Source organism: Rhinolophus sinicus, linkage group LG14, assembly GCF_036562045.2.
Source record: "Rhinolophus sinicus isolate RSC01 linkage group LG14, ASM3656204v1, whole genome shotgun sequence".
Taxonomy (NCBI): Eukaryota; Metazoa; Chordata; class Mammalia; order Chiroptera; family Rhinolophidae; genus Rhinolophus; species Rhinolophus sinicus.
The window spans coordinates 24600921-24626588 of NC_133763.1; the positions used below are offsets into that span (position 1 = coordinate 24600921).

The 25668-nt window shown below is 37.7% G+C and overlaps 1 protein-coding gene across 1 annotated transcript; it reads left to right on the forward strand.

The window, feature by feature from the left end:
- The first annotated feature begins 2444 nt into the window (after positions 1-2444).
- ALKAL1 (ALK and LTK ligand 1) lies at positions 2445-23948 on the forward strand. The gene is given in 5 exon segments (XM_019712558.2): positions 2445-3243; positions 19809-19862; positions 21510-21555; positions 21557-21588; positions 23218-23948. Coding segments are annotated over 5 exon segments (381 nt in total). The 5' UTR covers positions 2445-3059; the 3' UTR covers positions 23283-23948.
- Positions 23949-25668: the final 1720 nt, after the last annotated feature.

Below are 25668 nucleotides of genomic sequence, written 5' to 3' on the forward strand. Positions count from 1 at the left end.
ATGTGCTGTAAAATGCTATTAACTATCCTGTACCCACCAATGTAAAAGAAGTGTGTGTCTCTCCATTTTGCTTTTCGTCCAATCCCAGAGTTTTCCTGCTTTGTTTTCTCCCACCCCCTTAATTCATAACCAATGGGTTTCATGTAACCTTCCTCCTTTGATTCTAATGTATAAAATAAGCTGCAAAACCACCATTTTCCGGGGCCTTTTCTCAATCTGTTGAGAATTTGCTTCCAGGCAATTGTTGTCAGTTTGGCTCAAATGAACTCTTATAAGCTTTGTCTTAGGCTGGATGTTTTTTCATTGACAACGAAGAAGACGATCTTGTCTGGGACTTTTAATCACTGTTGTTGCTCCAGTGTTTCCTACTGTGCCTCGTGTATAGTTTGCTTTTAGATCAATTTTGTTGAATGAATAAAAGTGAGCTTCAAGGACCACTTGTTTCAGAACCACCCAGAGAGAGACCTTTGAAATGCAGATTTTTGGGGCACCAGCTACCTGGAACTCAAATCCCTGGAGTTTCAGAATCTGCATTCTTCACAGACTCACACCAAGGGCTTGTTTCACATGCTACATGCAGTCTGAGCAGGACTGAAATTCAATCTCTTCCCTTTGTCAAAGAGAGAATTGAGGCTAAATAGTTTGTTTGAAGTTCCATGGCTAAGGATTCAACAAAAGGTAGAGCTCAAATTGTCAGGCTTAGAAAAGTTAATCAGATTGTTTACTTTCTCTAGTTTCAATGTACCAAAAGCAGAGAAATAGTCCAGCTTCCAGGGTGTTTTTGGTTGTTTTTTTCCCCCCCGTCCCTTATAGGTAGTTGATTTGGAGTCCATTTCTCATTACCATTTCGGTATCACTTCTTCTATTAACATTACTTCACACTGTATTTTTCCCATTGTTTTTCATAGTTGTCCCTAACTTATTATAGCAGAGTTGTGAAAAAGAACTTATTCCACCTAACTAGGGCCTTCTGAGACTCTTCTAACGTTTTTTGCTTTTTTTTTCCCCCCTAAGATCTCTTTTCTGTGTCCCCTATGGTAGAAACCATTATCATATGCCATTACGTTTGCTTTGGAAACACCAGATTCTTATGCTTCTTTAATATTAAAGTGATTGAAAGCAGCAGTCTTCCCCTGTATAACAACTTCCACAAAACAGTTTTATTCAAAGACATGGTTTTATAAAATTCACGTCAAGCTTGCTTGGTTTCCCCAATTTCCTGGACATGTTGGAAATACCAAGTCTAGAAAAATGATTTGAAGGAGTTGGGATTATTTTTCAAGGTTTGTGACTGACAGGATCTCTTTGTAATTGAAAGTTGGACAATGGGTTGTTCCTTCCCTCCTTCACATGTTTTCCACTTAGCAAGTTAGCAATCAATTGATAATGAGATAATTAGCAATCAATTGATTAGGGAGCAATGTAAACATATGCCCATATATACTTAGTATAAAGCAATAAAACAGGCTAATGAAATGACCAAAATCACAATAATTTACAGAGCAGGGTTTGATCAGAGATGCCACTTTATTTTAATCAGAACAAGTGGACTTAATCTCCTTTTTCTGTTGTTAGTATGGACAAAACGTTTGGAGAGCAGTTCTTCATCTTATCAGTGAAAAACATCCAGCCTAAGAGAAAGTTTATAAGAGTTTATTTGAGCCAAACTGATGACAATTGCCGGGAAGCAAAATCTCAACAGATTGAGAAAATGCCCCGGAAAATGGCCGTTTTGCAACCTATTTTATACATTAGAATCAAAGGAGGAGGGTTACATAAAATCTACTGTCGGTAGATTAAGGGGGTGGGAGAAAGCTAAGCGATGAAATCTCTGGGATTGGAAAAAAGTAAATTGGAGAGACAGGTACTTCTTTCACATAGGTGGATACAGGATAGTTAATAGTTCACGTGGAGATATTAATAAGGGACAAAAATAATAATGAGGGGTTCTGTACTTTCCTGCTGTGGGACTGAAAAAAAGGATTACTGACATTCCAAGGATGTCATCTTAGGTGCAAAAAGACAATAGACAGGCCCACTTAAGGTGAAGATTGACTTTATGGAGGATAAAGATGGATATGGCCCACCTTAGTCATTATTATTATTTTTTATATTGACTCCATCCTATGTGGTTATTTTCAGTCTCCTGACTTTGTCAGGTTTAATGTATGGCCCCTTTCCCGTCCTCAATCTTAAGAAAGAAAGATCTAGCGGTGGTCTTAGTCATATTTGTAAACCTTGGTGACTTCACTACCAGGTGCACTGGAACAGGTGACTCTGGGGAGAAACCCTAGCAGGGAGGCCGCCTGGAGCTCAGCTGTGCAGCGGCACTCGCGGTCCTCAGCTCCACTCTGACCCCTGGGGAGAAGGCGGAGCCGCCCGCCCAGCAAGTTGGGCTTCCGTACCCGGCTGGGGTAGTGGGAGGGACCGGCTGGTCAGTGCTTCTGAGAGGAGCAGGGCTCAGTGCAGGGGAGATGAACTCCGCACCTCTCTGTGGTGGGAATCGAGGTCTCGGTCCACTGCAGGCCAAGTCCCAGCTCTGCATTCTTCGGTCCAGACCTAGAAGTTGCCAGTTTTATAGACTCCCATAGACTGGGGCGGGGCGGGAGATAGAGTCCTGGGAGAACGGCCGTGAGAAGCCGGGAATCCCCTCCTGGGCCACCTAGGGACGCAAGCGAAAGCCAGGAGCCTAGTGTCCGGGGCCGGGGAGGCGTTCCGTAGGGAGTGGGGAAGACCAGACTGAGCCCGAGACTCATGTCTGTCCGGGAGGCAGCGCGACTTCTGAGGGTCCTGCGCCCTGGAACTCACCCTTGTCCCGGGACAGCACCGCGGCCTCCAGTCTCCGCCCCGCCACGAGTCCCTGCCCAGGATAAGTCCCAGTGCTGCTCCAGCCCGATGCCACAGGTACGCTGGTGACGGCGGGCGAGCTAGGAGGACTCGGGCTGCCACAGCAGGCTCTAGCTGCCACCCGCTGCCCCTCTCCTGGGCCGCGGACGCTTCACTACCTGTCTCAGGACCAGGCCGCCTTGAGCCTCCTACTGGGTCCTCTCGGCGCAGACATGCGGCCAGCTAAGCTAGGCGCCCGGCTGCCCGCGCTCCTCCTGCTCGCGCTGGCTTTGCACGGTTCCCAGGGGAGCCCCCGGGGTCGCAGAGGAGCACGCGTCGCGGACGAGGAGCCGAAGCCGTGGCTGTTCCTCCCAGTGGCCGGCGCCGGCAGGGCTTCTAGCGTCTCGCGGATCGCAGGTAAGTCCTCCTGCGTCCTAACCGGTCCTTTGCTCTGAGCCTGGGTCGTAAGGAATTCCTGCTAGGTCCGGGAAAGGCACTAGATTTGGGAAGCCTGTACTAAGCACAGTAGAGAACAGACCACCTCTGTAGCTATCTCACACCCTTCCCAGGTGTGAGAGGGCCTTTTAAGCAGGCTGGTAAAGCAACTGAAAGACTTGGGTTTCAAGCCTAGCCAGCGACGCACAGTGGACGGGTGATGTACCTATGAGAGGCTCCTTGTGGGTAAGATTTCTGTTGTTACATGCGCTCACGTGCTCCGGATGCTCCTTTGATTCCCCGTTCAAGCTGGCCACAGGGAAAGGGGGAGGACCGCGCTAATTTCAGCAGGCTGCCCTGGCCTGTGTTAACCCCAACCTTTTCCGGGTCAGTTGAGCAGGCCCCAAACGCTGACTGAGGCTCCCAATTCAGCTTAGGTTCCTGACTACTTAGATGCCCAAGAAGGAGTGGGAAGAAATAAGAGGGAGATAAAACGGTCAATAGAGAGAGCAAGGTGGAGCTCTGGACACTCAGGTTCTTGACTACTTAGATGCCCAAGGAGGGGTGGGGAAGAAATAAGAGGGAGATAAAACAGCCAATATAGAGCACCATGAGACACCCTGAGATAGAACAGCCCAGGGCACAAGGAGGTCAGAGGGGATTGAGAAGAGTGCAGGGTACGCAGAGCAGAAAAGAAGGCAGTGAAGAAAGCAGAGAGAAGCTACTCAAACCTGTCTTTGTTTAGAGTCTGAAAATGGAGGGCAAGTTGGAGCTGCCGGCCTAGGTTGGGAGCAGAGGCCCCGAGTCAGTGCCAAGAGGCTTGCTGAGAGGACACAGCCCGGGCTGCCTGGGGAAGCCCAGCAGGCCCCACCTCGCTGCCGCCTCAAAGTTCTTTTGCCTCATCACTTTTAAGAAAGCAAAGAGGGATGACTTAGTATAACTTTTCTTTCGTAAATAGTTATGAATAGCCCTTCATGAATAGTCATTCGCTCCACAAACTTTTATTGAGTGCCCATTACATGGCAGTAATCATGCAGAGGGCTGAGGCCACCCAGAGGCATCCAGGTGTCTTTGCTCTCTCAGTGTATCTCCTGGGTGTGGAAGGAGGGGGAGGCTGGCACACAGGTAAGTCTAAAGAGGAGGGCAGTGACAGGAGCTAAGCTGAGAGAGGTAATAAGGAGGGCCTGGGTAGCTGCGCTGGGTTGCTGAGCTCCCTTGTCTAAGACCTGTGCAGAACTTGAAATTATTGGTAACCCAAATATTTATCTCAGAGAATGAAATGTCACTTTAGAATGTAAAAGTGGGGGAAGTCTCAAACTACAGAAACATTTATGGGAACACATTAGTTCAGACCTGTTTCATTTAAATTTAACAGATCTTTTCTTTTTGGTTAAAAGACAGTGAAGATTTACTGAAGTGAGTTACAAGGAAAAAACAGAACATTTTGTTAAAAGTTAAAAGTGGTCACAGTCTGAAGTGCTAAAAACTATATAGCTGGACAGAAACTCATCTGTGGGTCCTCTTCAAAGTCCATTGCTTTCTATCGCTGTTTGTGATGGTCTCATCTTTTGATTACTGTACTTTGTTACTATGAGGAGAAAGGGTGGCTCAGTACATCTATATCTCAGTCTGGGTGTGGATCATGGACCAACAAGGGCGTGAGAATAGAAGCCTATCTGGATGTTCTCATGGGTCATATACAGGGGGTGTTGGTAGTGGTAGGGGCCATAGCTCATTCAGAAACATCTCCCAGGTTCTGGAGGCCAATAACTCTCATCCCTGCCAGATGCCGCTGGAATTCTGCCCCTTTCATTCTGTGACATAATAAGCACCACCACCCAGACCAAATATACATGCTCTGAACTGTGAAATATTTGCTGCATGTGCAATTATGCACTCTCTGTTTTCTCTAGGTTAGGCAACCTCCTTAAATACAGATGTGAAGCTCAAGATAGTGTGTGTGTGGGGATCATTCCAGATAGAGGGAGTGGTAAATGCAAAAGCCTGAGGTGAGAGGGTGACCAGTGAGGATGCCATTAAGACTGTGGGTGCAGGGGCAAGAGGACAGGTAAAGAGAGGATGTGAGTGTTAGGTACCCAGGAACACTCAGGATTCACCATCATGTCTCTCCTCATCTCCATAGCCTGCCTGTTGTCCATATTTATCCATCCATTCATTTAGCCATTCAGCACACATCTGAGGTCTCTTAGAGGAGTTTGGGAGTATGACATTAACTAATATTATTGACTCTTGCTCTGGAGGAGCTCAGTTTAGTTAACAAATCCTGCCTTGACTATCTCTAGAATCTGATCCTTTCTTTTTACTGTTCTTCATATCACCTTAGTTCAAGTCTTCATGACAGGGTTCCAATGACTTTCTAGATTGTCTCTGTCACTCCATGAGTGCCCCCTGCCCATCTATTTTATTAGGATAAGAATTAGGAAGTTTGTGTTTTCATAACCTATACTTCTTCTCTCCTCCCTTTGTCTCTGACCATCACACGAGCAGAATGGAGCAAAGAATCCTACTTAAAACTCTGTCAAAAGAAAAGGAGCACAGGAGTACCTGCCCACTGAAATAAAGACAAGATCAGATGTCTGAGAAATGGGCAGTAGTGAGAGTAGAGAATTTGGGACAGAAAAGGAATTAGTGTGAAATATGGGGAGATACAGGAGATTTTAATAAACATTTACATTACTCTGCAGAATTTCTAAAGTCAGATTTTTTTTTTTTTTTTAATATAACGCCTTACTGGCTTGGGGCTTAAGTGAGAATGTGAAGATGATTTTGGAGAGGTTATTCTGAACAATTTCAAAGGAATATTCTTAGTAAATAGTGCTGGCTTGTTCCTCCAAGAAGGTCTTCAGTGCCTTGTCTTGATTTTCAAAGAAAGTTCTAACTTCTCTTGAATTCAGGACATTCAAGTCTTCCTGTGGCCTGCCCATGTGCTCACAGGATGTCACTGTAAGTGCTCCTGTGCCACTCACAGGGGATGGGCCAGCCCCTTGCAGACACCATCTGCTCTGCCTCTGCTATTGTGCCTTCTCCTGGAATGTGCTTTTCTAATGTTTGCCCATTCTAATTCTATGTATCCTTCTAGGCCTTCTTCCTTCATGATGTCATTGTAGTTATTCTGTGTCAAAATATATATATATGATGTAAATTTACTTTGCAAATGTCCTTGGAACACAATCACTCTTCTCTGTGGGGCCTTCTTGGCATTATTTAAAGCAGCAGAGTTTGCCAAACTAAATGTGAAATGGATGATCAAAATTAGGAAGAAATACCCTGAAAAAAGAGGTCAGGCAACAAACCACAAAAGCTGAAGTCACTTTGTGTTGTTCATAGGACTGCCCACGTTAATGGAAGTTCTCATCACTTCTGCTTTGATAAACTGAACTACCAGTACTCCTGTACTCACCTGAAGAAACGGGCCCTGCTGGGGGGAACACCTAAAGGAACAGATCCAATAGATAACCTAAAAGTATTCTGATAAGACTTAAAAAACAACAACAACAACAACAACAAAACCATGTATACTGAATACTGTTGGGACTTGCACAATAGTGGAATTTTGTGTGTACAACCCAAATTCCTTTTATTGCAAGTCTGTTACTATTACATCTGCCAACTTGGTCAGTCCTACCTGGTGAGTAAAAATTTCTTCCATATGAATAATAAAAGTAATTTTCCCTATGTTGCATATCACCAAGAAGGCATTACAGATGGGTACTTTTTAAGTGGTTTATTTGCATAGTTACTTAAAGCTATTTGTTTTACTGAAAACTGTTAGTGTTGGATGAGGTCAAGATGGAAAGGTTATGTATGATATTTTGCTAAGTATATTTGGCAAGTGCTATCACCAGGAGAACACTTAGTATGAGGAGCCAGAGATAAGTTACATGAATGAATTTCTGCCCATTCATTGTGTCTCTGAGTAGTAATGGTTATTTCTTTCCAGGAGCTCATTCATCTAAACTGCTAAGTAGGGAAATTTTGTGCAGGAAGTTGACAGAATCACACATGATGGCTTCTCTTTCCCTGGGATGACAGTCCTAGGAGACTACTTTTCAATCAAGTATTGACTAGGACCTAAAAAATTATTCTTAAATGTTAACTTCTTTTCTTTTGGTCTTCACTTTTATTGCTAGAAATGAGCTCTAAAAGATTTGAAAATATATTTCTGAGATCTTTGTTGCTGTATAGGAGGACAGAAAAATGTGGCCAAGTGACTGGTGCAGAGTCCAGATAGTTCCCTCCTTATCTGCTAATGTAGAAAATATCACAGAAGTGGGAAGTAGCACATTCTGTAGTTTTAGCATTTGTTATAACTCTAATTCTGTATCTGTTGACATAAACTAACAGGAAATAGTAGCTAAAGTACATCTGGTTTGAAAATAGAATCATTTACATTTAATTTTATTAAAATACCATTAAAATATGATTTACTTGGATTTATTGTTAACCTTTTTGGTTAGATTATCTCATTCAGTGATTTCTTTCTCCTTTAACCTCACACCCTGTTTTTCTCCAACTATAGCACTTCTCATACTGTAATTCATATACCTTTGATATTATGTTATCATATTTGTCTGAAATGTAAGCCTCTTTAGGTTGAGCATTGAGGATTACTCAGTTTTTAATACCCTATAACCAACCAAAGTCACAGTACAAAGTTGATGTTTAGCAAGAATTTCTTTTCTATGGAACTGAAATTTTGAAAAGAAAATTTGAGTGTTTATTTTTTTTTAAATTTAACTTTAACAGTAAAAGAATTTGATGTTTTATTTGCCCTGAAGCCAAATTAGGCCTATCACTTTGTGATTTAATCTATGTTGTTCTGAGTCACAAGCTAATTTCTTGGTATTTATAACCTAGTTTAGACAATACAACATTTTCTACCCTTAATGCCTTCTAGAGCAATGGTCCCTAAAAGGCTCTTGTGGCCATATGTCTCAGAATCAATCATCAGGCAAGTTTCAGATGTAATTGTCCTACACCCTGGATATCCTAAATCTCTGAGTGCAACCATATATGTGCATCCTCTTTGAGGATTTGGGGACCACCAGAAAATTTTAATTGGGAAGGGAGGGAAGGGCACCAATGGTACATCAGAATCTTCTGGAAAGTTTCTTTGAGATAAAGACAGTTGCACAACCTTAGCCATGCTTCTATTTCGGTATGTCACTGCCTAGTCTCTCATCCCCATATACACTCACAGCTCTACAGCTACAGTTTCCAGTGTGTTTTGAAATATAATCTGCCAAAAAAAAAAAAAAAAAGCCTCCTTTGTTTATCAGTTTCAGGAACATGGCCATTAAGTCCCTTGTTAGAGAAGCACTATATAAGAACAATGAAGACCTGTGGTACAGGAAACTTTCTATAAACCAGTATTAGTCAGAACTTTTTCTTCTTCTTTCCCTCCCTCCCTGGAAGAAAAGGTTAGGCCAGAGCAAAGTAACAAGGGAAAAAAAGAAAGGTGAACTGGGGAGGGCAGAGTAATGGGGAGGGACCACTGCAGGTGACTCAGTCTGCAGCTCGTGGCTTAAGGAGTATGATTACAGTAAACAGCATGCTATTGTCAATGGAAAAATAAATATTGAGATAAATTTAGTAAAATGACATCATTCAATTTAACTGTTGTTCCTGAATAGTGTGTCCACTGTGAATATTTTGTACTTTTGTTAACATTTTTTTAAAAACTTAATATGTGAGCCTTCAACTTTGCTTAAATTCTACAGATGCATAACACTATTCACTTATTGTGCTACACGCCTACTTCACTCTGGGCAGACAATGTGTTTTCTGTGGATATAAGAGAAGTTATGTGAGCCAACTTTAAGCAAAGTGTCTTATACTTATTAAGTGGTTGTTTCTTGTGAGAGAACAAGAAAAAAACAACACTAATAATGTAAACTCTGAAAGGCCAATATTTTCAGCTTATGGATTTCTAAAAAGATTATCGATAGTGCTGGCCATTGGTTAGGGAGCATGCTGTGAGACAGAAAGCACTGGTTCTGGACTTGCTTGGGTCACAGAGTTTGGGCCCTGGGCAAGGTGCGTCTCTGAGTTTCAGGCGTCTCATCTATGTCACAGGAAACAGCGCATCATGGAGATTCTTGTCAAGATTAAACAGCGGACGCATGTAAAGTACCTGACAGGACTCCCTGTGTACAAGGCAGGAAAGGGTGTTGGATTCTTGCTTGTGGGCGTCAGTGCAATGGCAAATCTGTAAAGGTGAGTGTCATTATAACTGCCTCACAGTGTGGTTATATTTATAGGAGATTTTCTGTTTCCAGAAGACACGCCTGTTCCTAAGATGAGGAAAACAGCCTACATGTTGGGTTTGGAATATTATCCGTGTGTGTAACTCTTTCCTGTGACTATCTCCTATATTATATAATAGATTTAAAAGTGAAGTCTTGTTTGAAAAAGACAGGATTTAGAGTTTGAATTTTAAGTCAAAAGAATATAAATTAATTACTGCATTAAATATTTACTCATTACTACTGCATTAATTGATGAAGTGTTAATATAGTCACTCCTTGAAATATTCTTCATAGATCACAGTATAAAGAAAAGATACTTCAGAAGAAAGAAAAGAAACAAACACATAGGTTAGGTTATATGGAGGACAATGAGTAGTAAACTTACTCTCCATGTTCACAAATTAAATTTTGGTTCCATTATATTACTGTTTGTGACCTTTATCTATGCAATCTTGTAAACCTATTTACATTTCATTCTCAGGAAGAACCTTTTCTAGGAATGCTTTTTCTATGTTAATATCTAAATAAATATTTTTAAATTATTTTGGTAGAACTTTTAACATATAACTTTTAACACATTTCAGTAATGTTCGTGGTAAGGTATTTTGAAATTTAGTTGAAAAAAGCTGACATTAAGGAAAATAAATATACTGGAAAACTCTTGCATGCAAATAATTCCTTTGCTTTATCTAGGGAGGAAATATGTAGAGAAAGGTAGTTTAAAATTGTTATAGAAGATTACAAGGAAATGTATAAGCTTTCCTGTAACCATTTTTTTGCATTGCTGCCAGATGAAATAAAACAAATATGATTAGGTTACCATTTCTTTCAGTATCTACCACCACTCATGTTTTAAAATGTACTCAGGGTTTGTTTTAATCAGGTATGGCAAGACACGTAGACACAGAAATAACCATCATAAGGGAAGAAGTTTTACTCACAGTTCCCTAGAAACAAAATGTCAGTCAGGACCACATGAGGAAGCACAATGACATAATGAAACCAATTTATTATACTATGGGCTAATTTATACAAACAAGAGTTAAGTTCCTAGGCATCTTATCAACGTTACAATGAAACAATGTTATTTGAGGACCTGCTGTAATGACCACACTGTAGTCTTTTCCTCTTCAGAGATTTCTCTCCTTTTTTTTCTTGGTCTAGGGTGCTCTTACCATCTCTTCTTACCTCTACATCTCTTGCTTATCACTTCATGTGTCAACTTAAATATCACTTCTCTGTTTCAGTTAAATCAATCTGCTTTATGATGTTTATACCTTGAAATGAAAATATAAGTGTATTAAACATATGGTTTTCTTGGAAACCTATATTGAGCCCCAGTGAGGTACTGATCATTTCCATTTCAAAGGTAACAACCTACTTGAGGGGTCATGCTCTCAGCTTTCCATTTCTTGAACATTTGATAGGTGCCCTCTTTGCAAAGTACTGTTGTACACACTGCAGGTGATAACAGATGAACAAGACATTGTCCATTTCCTCATAAAGCTCACAACTGTGTGGTGCACAATTTACACTATCATGCTAATCAGAATATGATAATTGCCTTCCCAGAAGTTACAAAATGTGTTACGGGAGTGTAGAAGAGGGGTAATTTATTTAAAAAATGTATGCCTTATGAATCTGAGTGTTATCAGTGTGCTGTCTACAGAGTAAAACTATTTTGGAAGTAGAATTATGTATAGTCTTTGAACACCCTTTAGCCATAATACTTCTATTGCGCTTAGCTGCTGTGCTTTCAGAAAGGGCCAGCAGAGCTTCTTTGACAGTTAAAACGTGGAGTATTGATGCCATGCTTGGTTTTAGAGAGGTATGGGGGAAAGAACTCTGTTCAGGCTGGAATATACTTGATGGGAACACCAAAATATTTACCTAAAGAAATCCTTTCATCTTCACTTCTTAGTTTTGATTGTAAAGCAGAGGCATTCACTGTCAATGCTAGGGGAGCTCCGATTCAGGCACACTCTTGTCAACCCCTCACAATGTTGCCCTGGACTCACGCAGGGCTTCCAAGAGCAGGGAAGGGCTTTTATGCCCCTCATTAACTTCCAGGATATAAAGGAGTGTTAGAATTCCCATGTTTTCATTTTTCTACTGTCTTGTCTCAGTGAGGTCAGAAATTAATGTGGTGATTCCGACTCACTTATAGGGAGGTGACAAACATTCATTTCCCCATCATCTTTATATAATGTCTGACATGCACAGGGGTCAATCTGTAATAAGGACTTTATGAGTTTAAATGTATGACAGCTGAAAAACATTAAGGTAAGGCTTTATTAAAGTTTTAGTTTTCTTTTCCTCTAAAAGAGTTGCGTATGCTACCAAATTGTTTAATAAATTACACTTTCTGGATGGTGTATTTATAATGAATACAAAGTCTGAGATGTAGTTTGATTTATTTTCTTTTGTTTTAAGCACAAAGCATTTAAGTGGGAGAGTGTCATGACCTGAAGTACATTTCAATTCGTTTGCTCTTTCTGCTGAGGGGAGAATGGATTATAGGAAGGAGACCAATTAGAAGGGTGCTGCCCAAGTACAACCACAAAAGTGTGACAGCTTGGACTAGTTTTGTGTTAATGAGAGGAAACAAAAGTGTGTGGGTCTCAGGTAATTTTTGGAGGTGGGTTATACAAAATTAAGTAATGGATTGGATGTAGTACAGAGGGAAAGAGGAAGTCAAGCACATCTTCTTGATATTTGGCCTGAACAAGGGGTAAAGAATGATACCATTTATGAGACTGGGGAACATGGGGAGAAAGAAGTCTGGAGTTAGAGGGAAAATCAAACGTTCAGTTCTGGCTATGCACTCTTGCTAGGTTAAGGTTCCCTAACAGAGCAGTAGAGCCACAGTTTGCTCTCCAGAAGGTCTGGAGAGATGGTCGAGGCTGAAGAGACAGATTTGAAATCAGCTGCATACACAGCCATGAGTTCATGTGTTTAGTGCTTGTTATTATAGTCTATTTGTAAGGATATATATTTTTTATTATTAGTTTCAGTTGTACAAAACAATGTAATAGTTAGACATTTATACCCCGCACAAAGTGATAGCCTCCCTCCCCCAATCTACTACCTGTCTGACATTGCACACAGCTGTTACATTTCCACTGTCTCTATTCCTTATGACATACTCTACTTCCTGTGACTATATACATACATATATATATATATATATATATATATATATATATATATATATATATATATATAATTATAGTTGACATTCATTATTGTTCAGCTTCAGCTTCAGGTGTACAGTGCAGTGATCAGGCAACTACACCATCCATGAAGTGGTCTCCCTAATAAGACAAGTGTCCATCAGATACCCTACAAAATCTTTACAGCATTATTGATTACATTCCCCAAACTGTCTTTCGTATCCCCGTGGCAATCTTGTGGTTCCTGATTGTACTTTTTAATCCCATCACCTTCTCCCTCATCCCCAACCCCCCTCCCATCTAGCAACCCTCAGTTTTTCCTCTATGTCTCTGAGACTGTTTCTAATTAGTTTGTTCATTTCTTTTATTCTTTAGATTCCACATATAAGTGAGATCATATGGTATTTGTCTTTCTTCATCTGACTTATTTCACTTAGCATAATGTTCTCTAGGTCCATCTATATCATTGCAAATGGTAATATTTCATTCTTCTTTATGGCCGAGTAATACTCCATTGTATAAATGTACCACAGTTTCTTAACCCAGTCATCTACTGATGGACATTTTGGTTGTTTCCATGTCTTGGCTATTGTCAATAATGCTGCAATAAACATATGGGTGCATAGATTTTTTTTGAATTACTGTTTTGGATTTCTCTGGACAGATACCTAGGAGTGGAATTGTCGGATCATAAGGTAGTTCCATTTACAGTTTTTTGAGATACCTCCATACTGTTTTCCATAGTGGCTGCACCAATCTGCAATCCAACCACCAGTGCACAAGGGATCCCTTTTCTTCACATCCTCACCAGCACTTGTTATTTGTTGATTTATTGATGATAGCCATTCTGACTGGGGTGAGGTGGTATCTCATTATGGTTTTTATTTGCGTTTCTCTAATGATTAGTGAGGTTGAGCATTTTTTAATGTCTGTTTGCCATTTGTATGGCCTCTTTAGAAAAATGTCTCTTCATGTCCTCTGCCCAGTTTTTAATTGGGTTGTATGGTTTTTTTTGGTGTTGAGTTGAATGAGTTTTTTTATAAATTTTGGATAGTAACCCCTTATCAGATATATCTTTGACAAATATTTTCTCCCATTCAGTAGGATGCTTTTTGTTTTATTGATGGTTTCCTTTACTGTGAAAAAACTTTTTAGTTTGACTTAATCCTATATGTTTATTTTTTCTTTTACTTCCTTTGCCCAAGGGGATAAATCAGTAAAAATCTTACTCTGGGTACTGTCTGTAAACTTTTTTCCTATATTTTCTTCTAGGAGTTCTATGGTTTCAGATCTTACATTTAAATCTTTAATCCAGTTTGAAATTATACTTATATATGGTGTAAAGAGGTAGTTCAGCTTCATTTTTTTTTTTTTTTGTGAATGTCTGTCCAGGTTTCCCAGCACCATTTATTGAATAGATTGTCTTTACCCCAATGTAAATTCTTGCTTCTATTGTCATAGATTAAATGACCATCTAGGTATGGATTTATTTCTGGGCTTTATTCTGTTCTATTGATCTATGTGTCTGTTTTTATGCCAGTATCATGCTGTTTTGATCACTATAGCCTTGTAGTATAATTTGATGTCAGGTATTGTGATACCTCCCACTTTGTTCTTAGTTCTCAAGATTGCCATGGCTATCTGGGGTCTTTTAAGGTTCCATATAAATTTTAGTATTATATGTTCTATTTCTGTGAAAAATTTCCTTGGTAGTTTAATAGGAATTGCGTTGAATCTGTATATTGCCTTAGGCAGTATGGACATTTTAACTATATTAATTCTTTCTATCCATGAGCATGGTATGTGTTTCCATCTATTTGTACCTTCTTTAATTTCTCTTTTCAGTGTCTTATAATTTTCTGAGTACAGGTCTTTTACTTCTTTGGTTATATTTATTCCTAAGTATTTTATAGTTTTTGAAGCAATTGTAAATGGGACTGTTTTCTTAATTTCTCTTTTTGATAGTTTATTATTGGTATATACAAATCAAATGATTTCTGAATATTAATTTTGTATCCTGCTACTGTACTAAATTCATTTATCAGCTCTAATAGTTTCTTGGTGGAGTCTTTAGGGTTCTCTATACATAGCATCATGTCATCTGCATATAATGACAATTTTACTTCCTCCTTACCAATTTGGATGCCTGTTATTTCTTTTTCTTATCTGATTGCTGTGGCTAGAAATTCCAGAACTATGTTGAATCAAAGTGGAGAAAGTGGGCAACCTTGCCTTGTTCTTTATCTTCAGGGGAATGGTTTTAGCTTTTCCCCATTGAGTATGATGTTAGCTGTGGGTTTATCATATATGACCTTTATAATGTTGAGATGTGGTCCCTCTATTCTTACTTTCTTAAGAGTTTTTATCATAAATGGATTTTGTCAAATGGTTTTTCTGCATCTATTGATATGATCATATGATTTTTATTTTTCATTTTGTTAATGTGGTGTATTACATTAATTGGTTTGCAGATATTGAACCAAGATTGCATACCAGGAATGAATCCCACTTGATCGTAGTGTATGATATTTTTAATGTATTGCTAAATTCTGTTTGCTAATATTTTGTTGAGGATTTTTGCATCTATGTTCATTAGGGATATCAGCCTGTAGTTTTCTTTTTTTTGTAATGTCTTCATCTGATTTTGGTATCAGGGTGATCGTGGCCTCTTAAAAAGTGTTTAGAAGGCTTTCCTCCTTCTGGATTTTTTGGAATAGTTTGAGGAGAATCGGTAATAATTCTTTTTTGAATGTTTGGTAAAATTCACCTATAGAGCCATCTGTTCCAGGGGTTTTGTTTGTTGGGAGCTTGTTGATTACTGATTCAATTTCACTGGTAGTAATCAGTCTATTCAGGTTTTCTGTTTCTTCTTGAGTTAGCCTTGGGAGGTTATATGCTTGTAGAAAATTATCCATTTCTTCCAGACTGTCTAATTTGTTGGTATATAGTTGCTCATAGTAATTTCTTAATTTTTTTTGTATTTCTGTGGTGTCTGTTGTCACTTCTCCTCTTTCATTTCTGATTTTATTAATTTGGGTCCTCTCTGTTTTTGGATGAGTCTGGCTAAAGGTTTGTTGATTTCATTTATCTTCTCAAAAAAACAGCTCTTGGTTTCATTGATCTTTTGTATTTTTTTTTTTTTTTTTTGGTCTCTATTTCATTTATTTCCTTTCTGATCTTTATTATCTCCTTCCTTGTACTCCTTTTGGGCTTATTTTGCTGTTCTTTTTCCAGATCCCTTGAGTGTAAGGATAAACTGTTGATTTGAGATTTTTCCTGATTTTTTAGGTAGGTCTGCAATGCTGTGAATTTCCCTCTTAGGACTGCTTTTGCTGCATCCTGTAGATTTTGGGTCATCGTGTTTTCATTTTCGTTTGTCTCAAGATATCTTTTGATTGCTTCCTTGATCTCATTTTTCACCTATTCATTATTGTGTAATATGTTATTCAGCCTCCATGTATTTGTGTGTCTTCCAGTTTTTTTCTTGTTATTGATTTCTAATTTCATAGCACTGTGGTCAGAGAAGACACTTGATATGATTTCAATTTTCTTAAATTTATCAAGACTTGGTTTGTGGCCTAACATGTGATCTATCTTGGAAAATGTTCCATGTGTGCTTGAGAATAATGTTTATTCTGCAGCTTTGGGGTGAAATGCTCTAAACATATCAATTAAATCTAACTGGTCCAATATGTCATTTAAGGTCTCTATTTCCATATTGATTTTCTGTCTGGAGGACCTGTCCTTTGTTGTCAGTGGTGTGTTGGAGTCCCCTACTATGATAGTGTTACTGTTGATCTCTGTCTTTATGTCAGTCAATATCTGTTTTATATATTTAGGTGCTCTTATGTTGTGTGCATAGATGTTTACTAGGGTTATGTCCTCTTGTTGGATCGATCCCTTTATTATTATGTAGTGTCCTTTTAATATATTTTTTATATTAAAAATATAAAAATTTTTAATATAAAATTTTTTTGTCTTTTAATGTATTCTTCATTTTTTAAAGTCTATTTTGTCAGATATAAGTATTGCTACTCCAGTTTTTTTCCCCTCATTTTCATTTGCATGAAATATCTTACGCCAACCTTTCACTTTCAGCCTGTGCGTGTCTTTTGATCTGAGGTGAGTCTCTTGTATACAGCATATACAAGAGTCTTGTTTTCTTATCCATGCAGCCACCCAATATCTTTTGATTGGAGCATTTAACCCATTTACACTTAAGTGATTATTGATAGGTACATAGTTATTGCCGTTTTGTTATTTGTATTTCTGGTCTTCATTAGTTAGACTGTTTTAACCTTTCTTCTGCTTACAGAAGCCCTTTTAACATTTCCTACAATGCTGGCTTGGTGGTAATGAATTCCTTTAGCTTATTCTTTTCTGGGAAGCTCTTTATCTCTCTTTCAATTTTAAATGATAGCCTTGCTGGATAAAGCAATCTAGTTTGTAGGCCTTTGTTTTTCATCACTTTGAATACCTCCTGCCACTCCCTTCTGGCATGCAAAGTTTCTGTAGAAAAGTCATCTTACAGTCTTACAGGAGTTCCCTTGTATGTAACCCACTGTCTTTCTCTTGCTGCTCTTAGGATTCTCTTGTTGTCTTTAACCTTTGCCATTTTAACTACAATGTGTCTTGGTATGGGCCTCTTTGGGTTCATCTTGCTTGGAACTCTCTGCTCTTCCTGGGCTTGTATGTCAATTTCCTTCACCAAGTTAGGGAAATTTTTGGTCATTATTACTTCAAATGTGTTCTTGATCTCTTGCTCCCTCTCTTCACCTTCTGGTATTCCTATGATGCATGTGTTGTTATGCTTGATGTTATCCCAGAGGTCTCTTAAACCATCGTCATTGTTTTTTATTATTTTCTCTTTTTGTTGTTCTGCTTGGGTGATCTCTGGTAATTTGTCTTCTAAATCGCTGATTCGATCCTCTGCCTCATCTTACCTGCTGATAATTCCTTCAAGTGTGTTCTTTATTTCAGTTATTGTATTCTTTAGTTCTAATTGGTTGTTCTTTATGATTTCTCTATCCTTCTTTATGTCATCACTAAACTCTTTAAACATTCTTATCTTCAGTGTTCTAAAGTCTGTCTCTGAAAGGTTGGTTACCACTAATTCATTTAGTTCCAATTCTGGAGGTTTCTTCTGTTCTTTTATTTGTGACATATTTCTTTGTTTCCTCATTCTGACTGACTCTCTGTGTTTGTTTTGATGGATTAGTTAAATCCCCTAGGGTTCTCAGTCTTTGCTGAGTGATCTTACATAGTGTGTGTCCTTTATATTTAAATTGCACTGCTTCCCTATTCTCCTGTGTGTGTGCTCCAGAGGCGACCTTTGTGTTGTGTGTATTCTCCTGTTAAAGTTGAGCTTTAATTGTTTTTGGCTTGTCAGTTGGTAGGATTGACTCCTAGGGTGACCAGTTGTGAGAATTGACTATGCCCACAGTGGATAAGCTGCTGTGTGAGGGTTGACCCCTCAGATGAGGCTAGGCCCTATGGGCTCCTGTGCCTGTAGAGAATTCCCTCTGGTAGTGTCACTTGTAGGTCAAACCTTGCAATATTCTGGTTTGGTCTGGAGTTGGCCTCTGGGTGTGTTGAATCTTGTACCTCGTGGGCTGGGCCCTGGTGTAGGGTGATTTCAGAAGAAAACAAATCAACAAGTACAACAACAACAATAATAAAGAAAAAAAAACAAATATAGTCACATGTAAAAACAACTGATAAGCAACACTCAACACAGACAAAAGTATCAAAAATACAAAAAAAAAAGAAACAAAAATACAAAAAAAGAAACAAAACTAAAGAAACAAACAAAAAATAGCAACCTCCCCCAAAAAGAAACTCAATGCAGAAAAATGGAAAGAGAGAGGAAAAGTAGGGCAATGAAAAGAAAAAAGAAAAGAAGAGAAACGGGAAAATGTGTATGTGTATATATAGGTATATATATGCTAAAATTATATATATATATATATATATATATATATATATATATATGCTGAAAATGATAATACTACTAAAATAAGATAAAATAAAAAAAGCAGCACCAGTCTTGTCTTAAGCCCACCAAACTATCTCCAGGTTGTCCTCTGCTATACAAAGACTCCTCTGCGTCTTGTGGAGGCAGAACTGGCCACCTGGTGTCCAGAGTGACCCTGGCAATGCAGTTTTAGATGAGTGGGGCTATGGGGTGTGGTTGGTAGTTTTTACAAAGTCAGTGCAGTTTCTGCTCTCGCCTGCACAAACGCGTGCTTAGAGCACCACAGCCAGCCACTGGGAGGTGGGTTTATTCCCTGTGTGCCAGTCTCCTGGGCCTTAGGGCACTTCTTCCATCGGGGGTGTGTGGAAAGTGCATTTGCTGAGCTGCTGAAAGCCCAGAGCTGCCTCTGCCACCTGCTGCTGACCCCTGCATGTATCTCCTTAACTATAATTGCCCTGCCCTGAGCAGCCCAGAAAAGGTGGGGTCTGGGAAGACAGGTGCCTTCTGTCTCCTGGCCCAGCCAGGTTTTCCCCTAGGTCACAGCTGCAAACCTGCTTTTTCCAGATCCTGAGCTCTACAACTCCTCTGTAATCTGACACTACTCCTCAGTTCAGGAACCAGCTTGAGATTCTGGAAGGGTCGGGGTAGGATTGTTGTGGGAGAGTGGGGGGAGGGGTCCAGGTATGGAGTTTACTTTTTTTGACCTAGTGCCCAGTTTGAGATCTCAGTTGAGGTCACTGCTTCAAATGCTGTATATGCTGCTCTCTCTGCAGGAGAGATCAGCTGTGGGACACAGGGAAAGTCCAGAGCCTGGCTGCTGCAATCTCTGGTCTTCATCCTGGGGCACCGCAGTCGTGGATGCGGGCAGCAGTCTCCACACGACTCCCTTCCCTCTTCTCCTGCTCGCCCTGTTTGCCCACCTTTAAGTAATCTTCGTGGGAGTCTCTTAGCTGTTCTGTGGGATGAGCGGAGAATCTTTTAATGGGTTATAAATGTTCAATTTATTGTAAGTTCCAGAGGAGAACTCAAGAAGCCCACCTCACTGCCACCATTCCTATGACATTACTCTGTAAGGATATTTCTAATGGTGGAAACGTATTCAAGAAATTTGAAAGCTTTCTTTCTTTTCAGAAATATTCCCAAGAGATTTGAACTTAAAAGACAAATTCATAAAGCATTTCACAGGTAAGCATAACATTTATCAGTGATTTAATTAAATAAAAAGATTGTATGCAAATTATTGTTTGTATATTATATGCATATTGTTTGCATACTGTATGCAAGTTATTATATGCAAAATGCACAGGGGATAAGAAGATAAATATCCATAAGAAGCTCACAGTCCAGTTAGGGAGGTGGATAAATGCGATAAACTTGTATTAACTATAATGTAAACCAGATCTCGATAAGTAATAGAAGTGTAAACAAAGATTTAGGGATACACAGGAAGTGAATAGTTTTGGGAAACTACCAGGAAAGTCCTGCGGTGGACATGATATTTAAGTTGAGCTCTTGGGAATGAATAGGATTTTTCTGGAAGAGAGAGGCATTCTGGTCCAAAGGAATCCTTTGAACACATGGTGTGGTTTGGGGGCAGGACAGGTAGATGATAGGGATTCACTGTGGGGTAAGTTTAGGGAAGGGAGTGTGTGACCACTGGGCAAGAGTATGGTGGAAAGGTAGGTTGGAATCATATTGTGAAAAATCCCAAATGGTATGCTAAGGAACTTAGGCTGTGCTCCCCAGCCAATGGGAACAATGAGTTTTTTAATAGGGGAGAGTCACATTTTCATATGCCACATCATCAGTACAAATGAAAAACTCTCTTATGACACTGTTTTGTTCTTCATGTCAACTTTGTGAATCATTAGAAATCATCCTATGCCCCAAGTTCTAACAAATTATTAAATTATTTTGAACCACGCACTCCCCACCTTTGTTATTGCTGTCACCTCTGATTTCCTAGTCATCCCAGCTACCTTTCATTGTTTTATATCTCAAGCCTATAAACTGGGAGAGATATGGTTTTCTCACTTAACAAAAGCCAAGGGCCATGTTTGTTAATTAACTTCAAACCAATCAACCCACCTGAAGCATGTGGAAGTGTAAGGAACTTCCCAATATCGAGTGCTTCTAGGCAGTCAGTTAGTGGCATGAATGTGGGCTCTTCCACTTCTACCACTTCTAAAAGAGCAGACTCTAGATGTAGGGATGCGTTTAGGTGGGGACTACCTTGGATTTGTGGGGATAGATAAGGGAAATGTCATGGCTCTCTTCACTTTACAATAGTCCTTGACACTAACAAGACAGAAATTACTATAATTAGAAATGTCTCTGCATATAAACATTAATTCCTATTAAATAAAAATCTGGAGAACAGAAAGTAGAAACCAAGGATATTTATTTTTCATTCTTCATATCCACTTGGTTTGCTCTCCATATATATATATATATATATATGTATATATGTATATGTATATGTATACATATATATGTATGTATATATATATATACATACATATATATGGATATATATATATGTATATATATATAGTCTAGAGCTCTTCCCTCTTAATTATTCTAAAGAGTTCTCCTGAAACTTAAGTTTCCGTTATGTGAGATGTTGAGAATGTTGGGTACATTTAGATTATTTTTCACAGGTTACAGCTCACAACCTCCCACAGAGTCTGGGTGAGGAGAAAAGCTCTCCAGCAAGTTCTTGTAAGGGCATTGAGGATGTAAAATTATATTATTTCCATCCATAAAGTGCTAGCAAATTTGTTTGGTAAACATGCCTATGTTTATCATAATCATTCTTTTCCTGTCCAATAGGGCCGGTCACATTTTCAGCTGAATATAGCAAACATTTCCACCAACTCTTACAATACCAGAGATTGTTCAATGCCAACTTGTAAGTAGCTTGGGCAATTTTAAAAATCTTTATCCAAGAATAAATGCATGTAATTTTAAACTTCAACTTTCAATGGGTAGGAAGTAATAGACTAAACATTGTATGAGATGCTATTTATAACATTGACAGTATTTAAATTAAGGTGTCTTGTTGACACTATATGGAACAAAATCACATTTTAATTGGGATTATATCCAAATCTGAAAATAGCCTGATTTCCTTAAGGACGAAAATGTTTGTCAGGATTTAAAACTTTATACAATGGAGTATTACGCAGCCATAAAGAAGAAAGAAATCTTACCATTTGCAACAACATGGATGGACCTAGAGAACATTATGTTAAGTGAAATAAGTCAGAAAGAGAAAGACAAATACCATATGATCTCACTTATATGTGGAATCTAAAGAAAAGAATAAGTGAATGAACTAATCAGAAACAGTTTTGGAAACATGGAGGAAAAACTGAGGGTTGCTAGATGGGCAGGGGGGTGGGGATAAGGGGAAGGTGAGAGGTTTTGGGAACGTACAGAGGGATAGTGGATGGGGGGAGGGGGGTTCACACAGTGTGAGGGATATAAATGATAAATGTCTAAGTTTTGCTTTGTCTTGTGCACCTGAAACTAATTAATAAAAAAAAAAATAATAAAATAAAATAAAATAAAATACATCTTAAAATGAAAAAAAAAAAAAAAAAAGGAGGACAAACATCTTGCTAGATTCTGGTTTTACCATTTCATTGTAGATTTGTAAGAACAACTGTAAAGCTATAATTATTACCCTTCCCTCCAATTAAAGATCCCACCAAAAAAAAAAAAAAAACAAACAAAAAAAAAAAACTTTTATCAGTTTTGAAATTCCTTGGCATAAATAAGTTGCTTTCTCATATAAATAAAAAAAGATGACTGTGAAGTGTAAGTCAACATTTCCTCATAAGTTATTTTAAAGTAAATATTTTTATATCACATCATTTATGCAATGAGTGATAGATTTTTCTGAATAATGGCTGCAAGTGTTTTAAAGGTTGCTCTAATGAATTCTTTTGGTCAGTTAAGTTACTGAAGTATTCCAAACACGATACTTAAATGCTATCATTTAAACTGTCCAAATCATGATTTGTGTGGTAAACCAGTGGCAGTTTTTAAATTCTTTTCTAAACCTAAACTTGCCTTTTAAAGAAAATCAATTTTAAGCATTTCTTGTTTCTTTTCAATAAGATTGTTCATGTTGAGGATTATTTAATTTTACTCAGGATGTTGAGTCAGAATTTTTATAATTTTTTCAAAAACAATTTGTGTTTAATGACTAGGGAAAATTAATCATGTTGGAATCAAGGCAAAATGATGAACTGGCAGCACAGCACAGTGGAGAAACTGCAGGTCTTGGGATCAAACTGCTTTCTAGCTATGAGATTCCTAACATTTTGAGGCTGTTTTCTTATCTGTAAAGTGAAGATAATAATACCTGATTGTGTTATTAGGAGAATTAATGAGAAAATCATGTTAAGCACTTGATATATTAGATGCCTATTAAATTACAACTATCATTGTGAATTAGTGATCATAATTGACATGATTTCCCCGTATTTGTAGTAATTGTATACATAATTTACCTTTAAATATTTTTTGCTAGATTACAAAAGATGTGTTAGATTGTTAACAAGATTAGCAGTGAGTCCACTGTGCTCACAAACCTAGAGGACCTACCCTGTGAGTATGCATTTATTTATTTTTCTTATTCTGTTAAATAGCTTAACTTTCTTAAGAAATTTTGAACAATTTAAAAAACCTGGAAGCTGGTTTTAGAAACAGTGACCTTAATCTGTGCATTTCTCACTTAATGTTAAAGCTTGGCCTAATTAAATGCACAGACTAGTTTATTGAATTAATTTTAAATGCCCTCAACACTGATTGAATTAAGTAAGATAAAGAGCATTTTGGCAGCCTTACCAATCCTGAGTGATTTTAAAAAACCTTTCAACATTTGGTGTTATTTTATTATTGTCCAGAAACTATATGCAGATAGATATTAGAAGAACAAAATTATTTAAAGGTCTACCTTTCCTTAACTGGCCAGAAGATATGATAAAAGTAGAACTGGGTCCTAAAATTTTGGTTTACACAGTATAGGTAAGGAGAAGACAGAAAGCATTGGAAAAGTAGAAGAAAAAGTAAAGGATCAAAAATATAATGAACATGTAATCATCATTCACGCTAGTATATACTTTGCCAGAGTGAAATGGTAAGTCAGAATTTTTCATTCTGGCTAAATTACCCTACGAGCCCTAGGGCAATAGCGTATTTCTATAGCCTAATTTAATCTAATGCAAATTGTAACATTTGTTTACAAAAATAGAATCTATACAAAAGACTTTAAAGAGACTCTTTTTTTTTTTTTTTTTTTTTTTTTTTTGCAAAGATCTTGTAATCAGTTGTTCTTTCCAGAGTAGTACAAAGTCAACATTTTAGAGGGTCAGCATTTCAGTACCATGGACAAATCCAGTTAAAGAAACTGGTTCCTCAGCTTGTGAGAGTGGAAATGAAAGTCATTGAGTACCGGTAGTCTAGAAGTACCCTTGATTGAATATCTCCATCTGGACAGTGTAACCTAATCTATCCCAAATAACTGCATGGGGATTTACTTAACCCATTTTAGGTTTGTTGTGACTGTTTCTGAGATACTCCTGATCTGTTGTTGTTGTTGCTATTCTTATTCTTATTTAAAAACCAATTATAAATTAATAATAATTGGCATTATTAATTCAGCTAAATTTATTTTTTTTCTCTTTTCTTAGATTGAGGAAATGATCTAGATCATTTCAGTGTTCAGTGGCAAGATACTTGAACCACTTCCTCTCAATCTGTCTATCTCAAATCTTTTGAATAATGTAAAACATGAATACATCATGTTTATTAAGCTATTGAAACGATCTAAATCAAGCCATATTTACCTCTTTCTTTGTTTTAATATATTTAAATTAAAAAAACATATTAACTGGAAAAGTTCTCAAAAATCAAGTACTGCATTATCATTTAAAATATTGCATCCAAACTTACATTCTCCTGGGAGTAGATCCATAGAAGACAGAGCTCACAAATATGCACCTTTGAAATTAGAGATTGGAGATTTAGTGACTTCCTCTGTGAAGTCATCTATGAAAGTATCTGTGTCTAATTATTTATTTAACAAAATATTACAATCACAGTATTACATAGTAATAAATTTTAAGAATCTTTTTGAGTTATTTAGGTGATGTCAAGTTCATTTGTTTTGACTTAATCTAGAAACATAAAATCTTAATGGGGAAGTCATCATTTAAAGTACTAAAACTACTGATTAACCCCTGTCCCTTTCCACACACATGAATCTACATTCTTAGTTTTAGACGACAAATTCAGAGTCCACAGATGTTTTTAAGCAAAATAAAATAAAATAAAATATAACTATATTAAATAAATATATAAAGTAGTAACAAACCAGGTCATAAATAACATTTTTCTCCCCCCACCCCCCACACACAGGTATTGCTTAAGAATGTAGATCTAATTTGAAGAAAAAAGTGCCTGGCATCATACTAAATGTAAAAAGAGATGAAACTACTAATTTTATATTATTAAGTTGAGTAAAATAAGAGACTTCTCCAGAAATAGCTGATATGCCATTCTTACCATAGAATGGAGTCTTTCTTGGTTTATATTTGTGTATACAGTAATTTGAAAAATTTTAAAACAAAGTTTAATTCACATATTGCAAATAGAATATTAAAAATTGTTATTCTTTATTTTTGTTACATATTATTTTGTTATATGAATTAACATTTCATATATGTATGAATTATGTATTTAGTTATGTAAATTATGTCTGAGAGTGCCAATAAGAAATGATTTTTATGTGATTTTTAGTAATGTTTGTCAAATAATCGTGTTTGAAATCCACTTTTATAATTCTTATTTAATAATAGTCAAACAAATTTATTTAGAATTTGCTGTCTTTATTTGCATTAATTTGAAATATGAATTTTATTAAAACTGAAATATGAAAAAGCTCGTGTTGTTTTTCTTTGAATTAATGGTATTAGCAGAA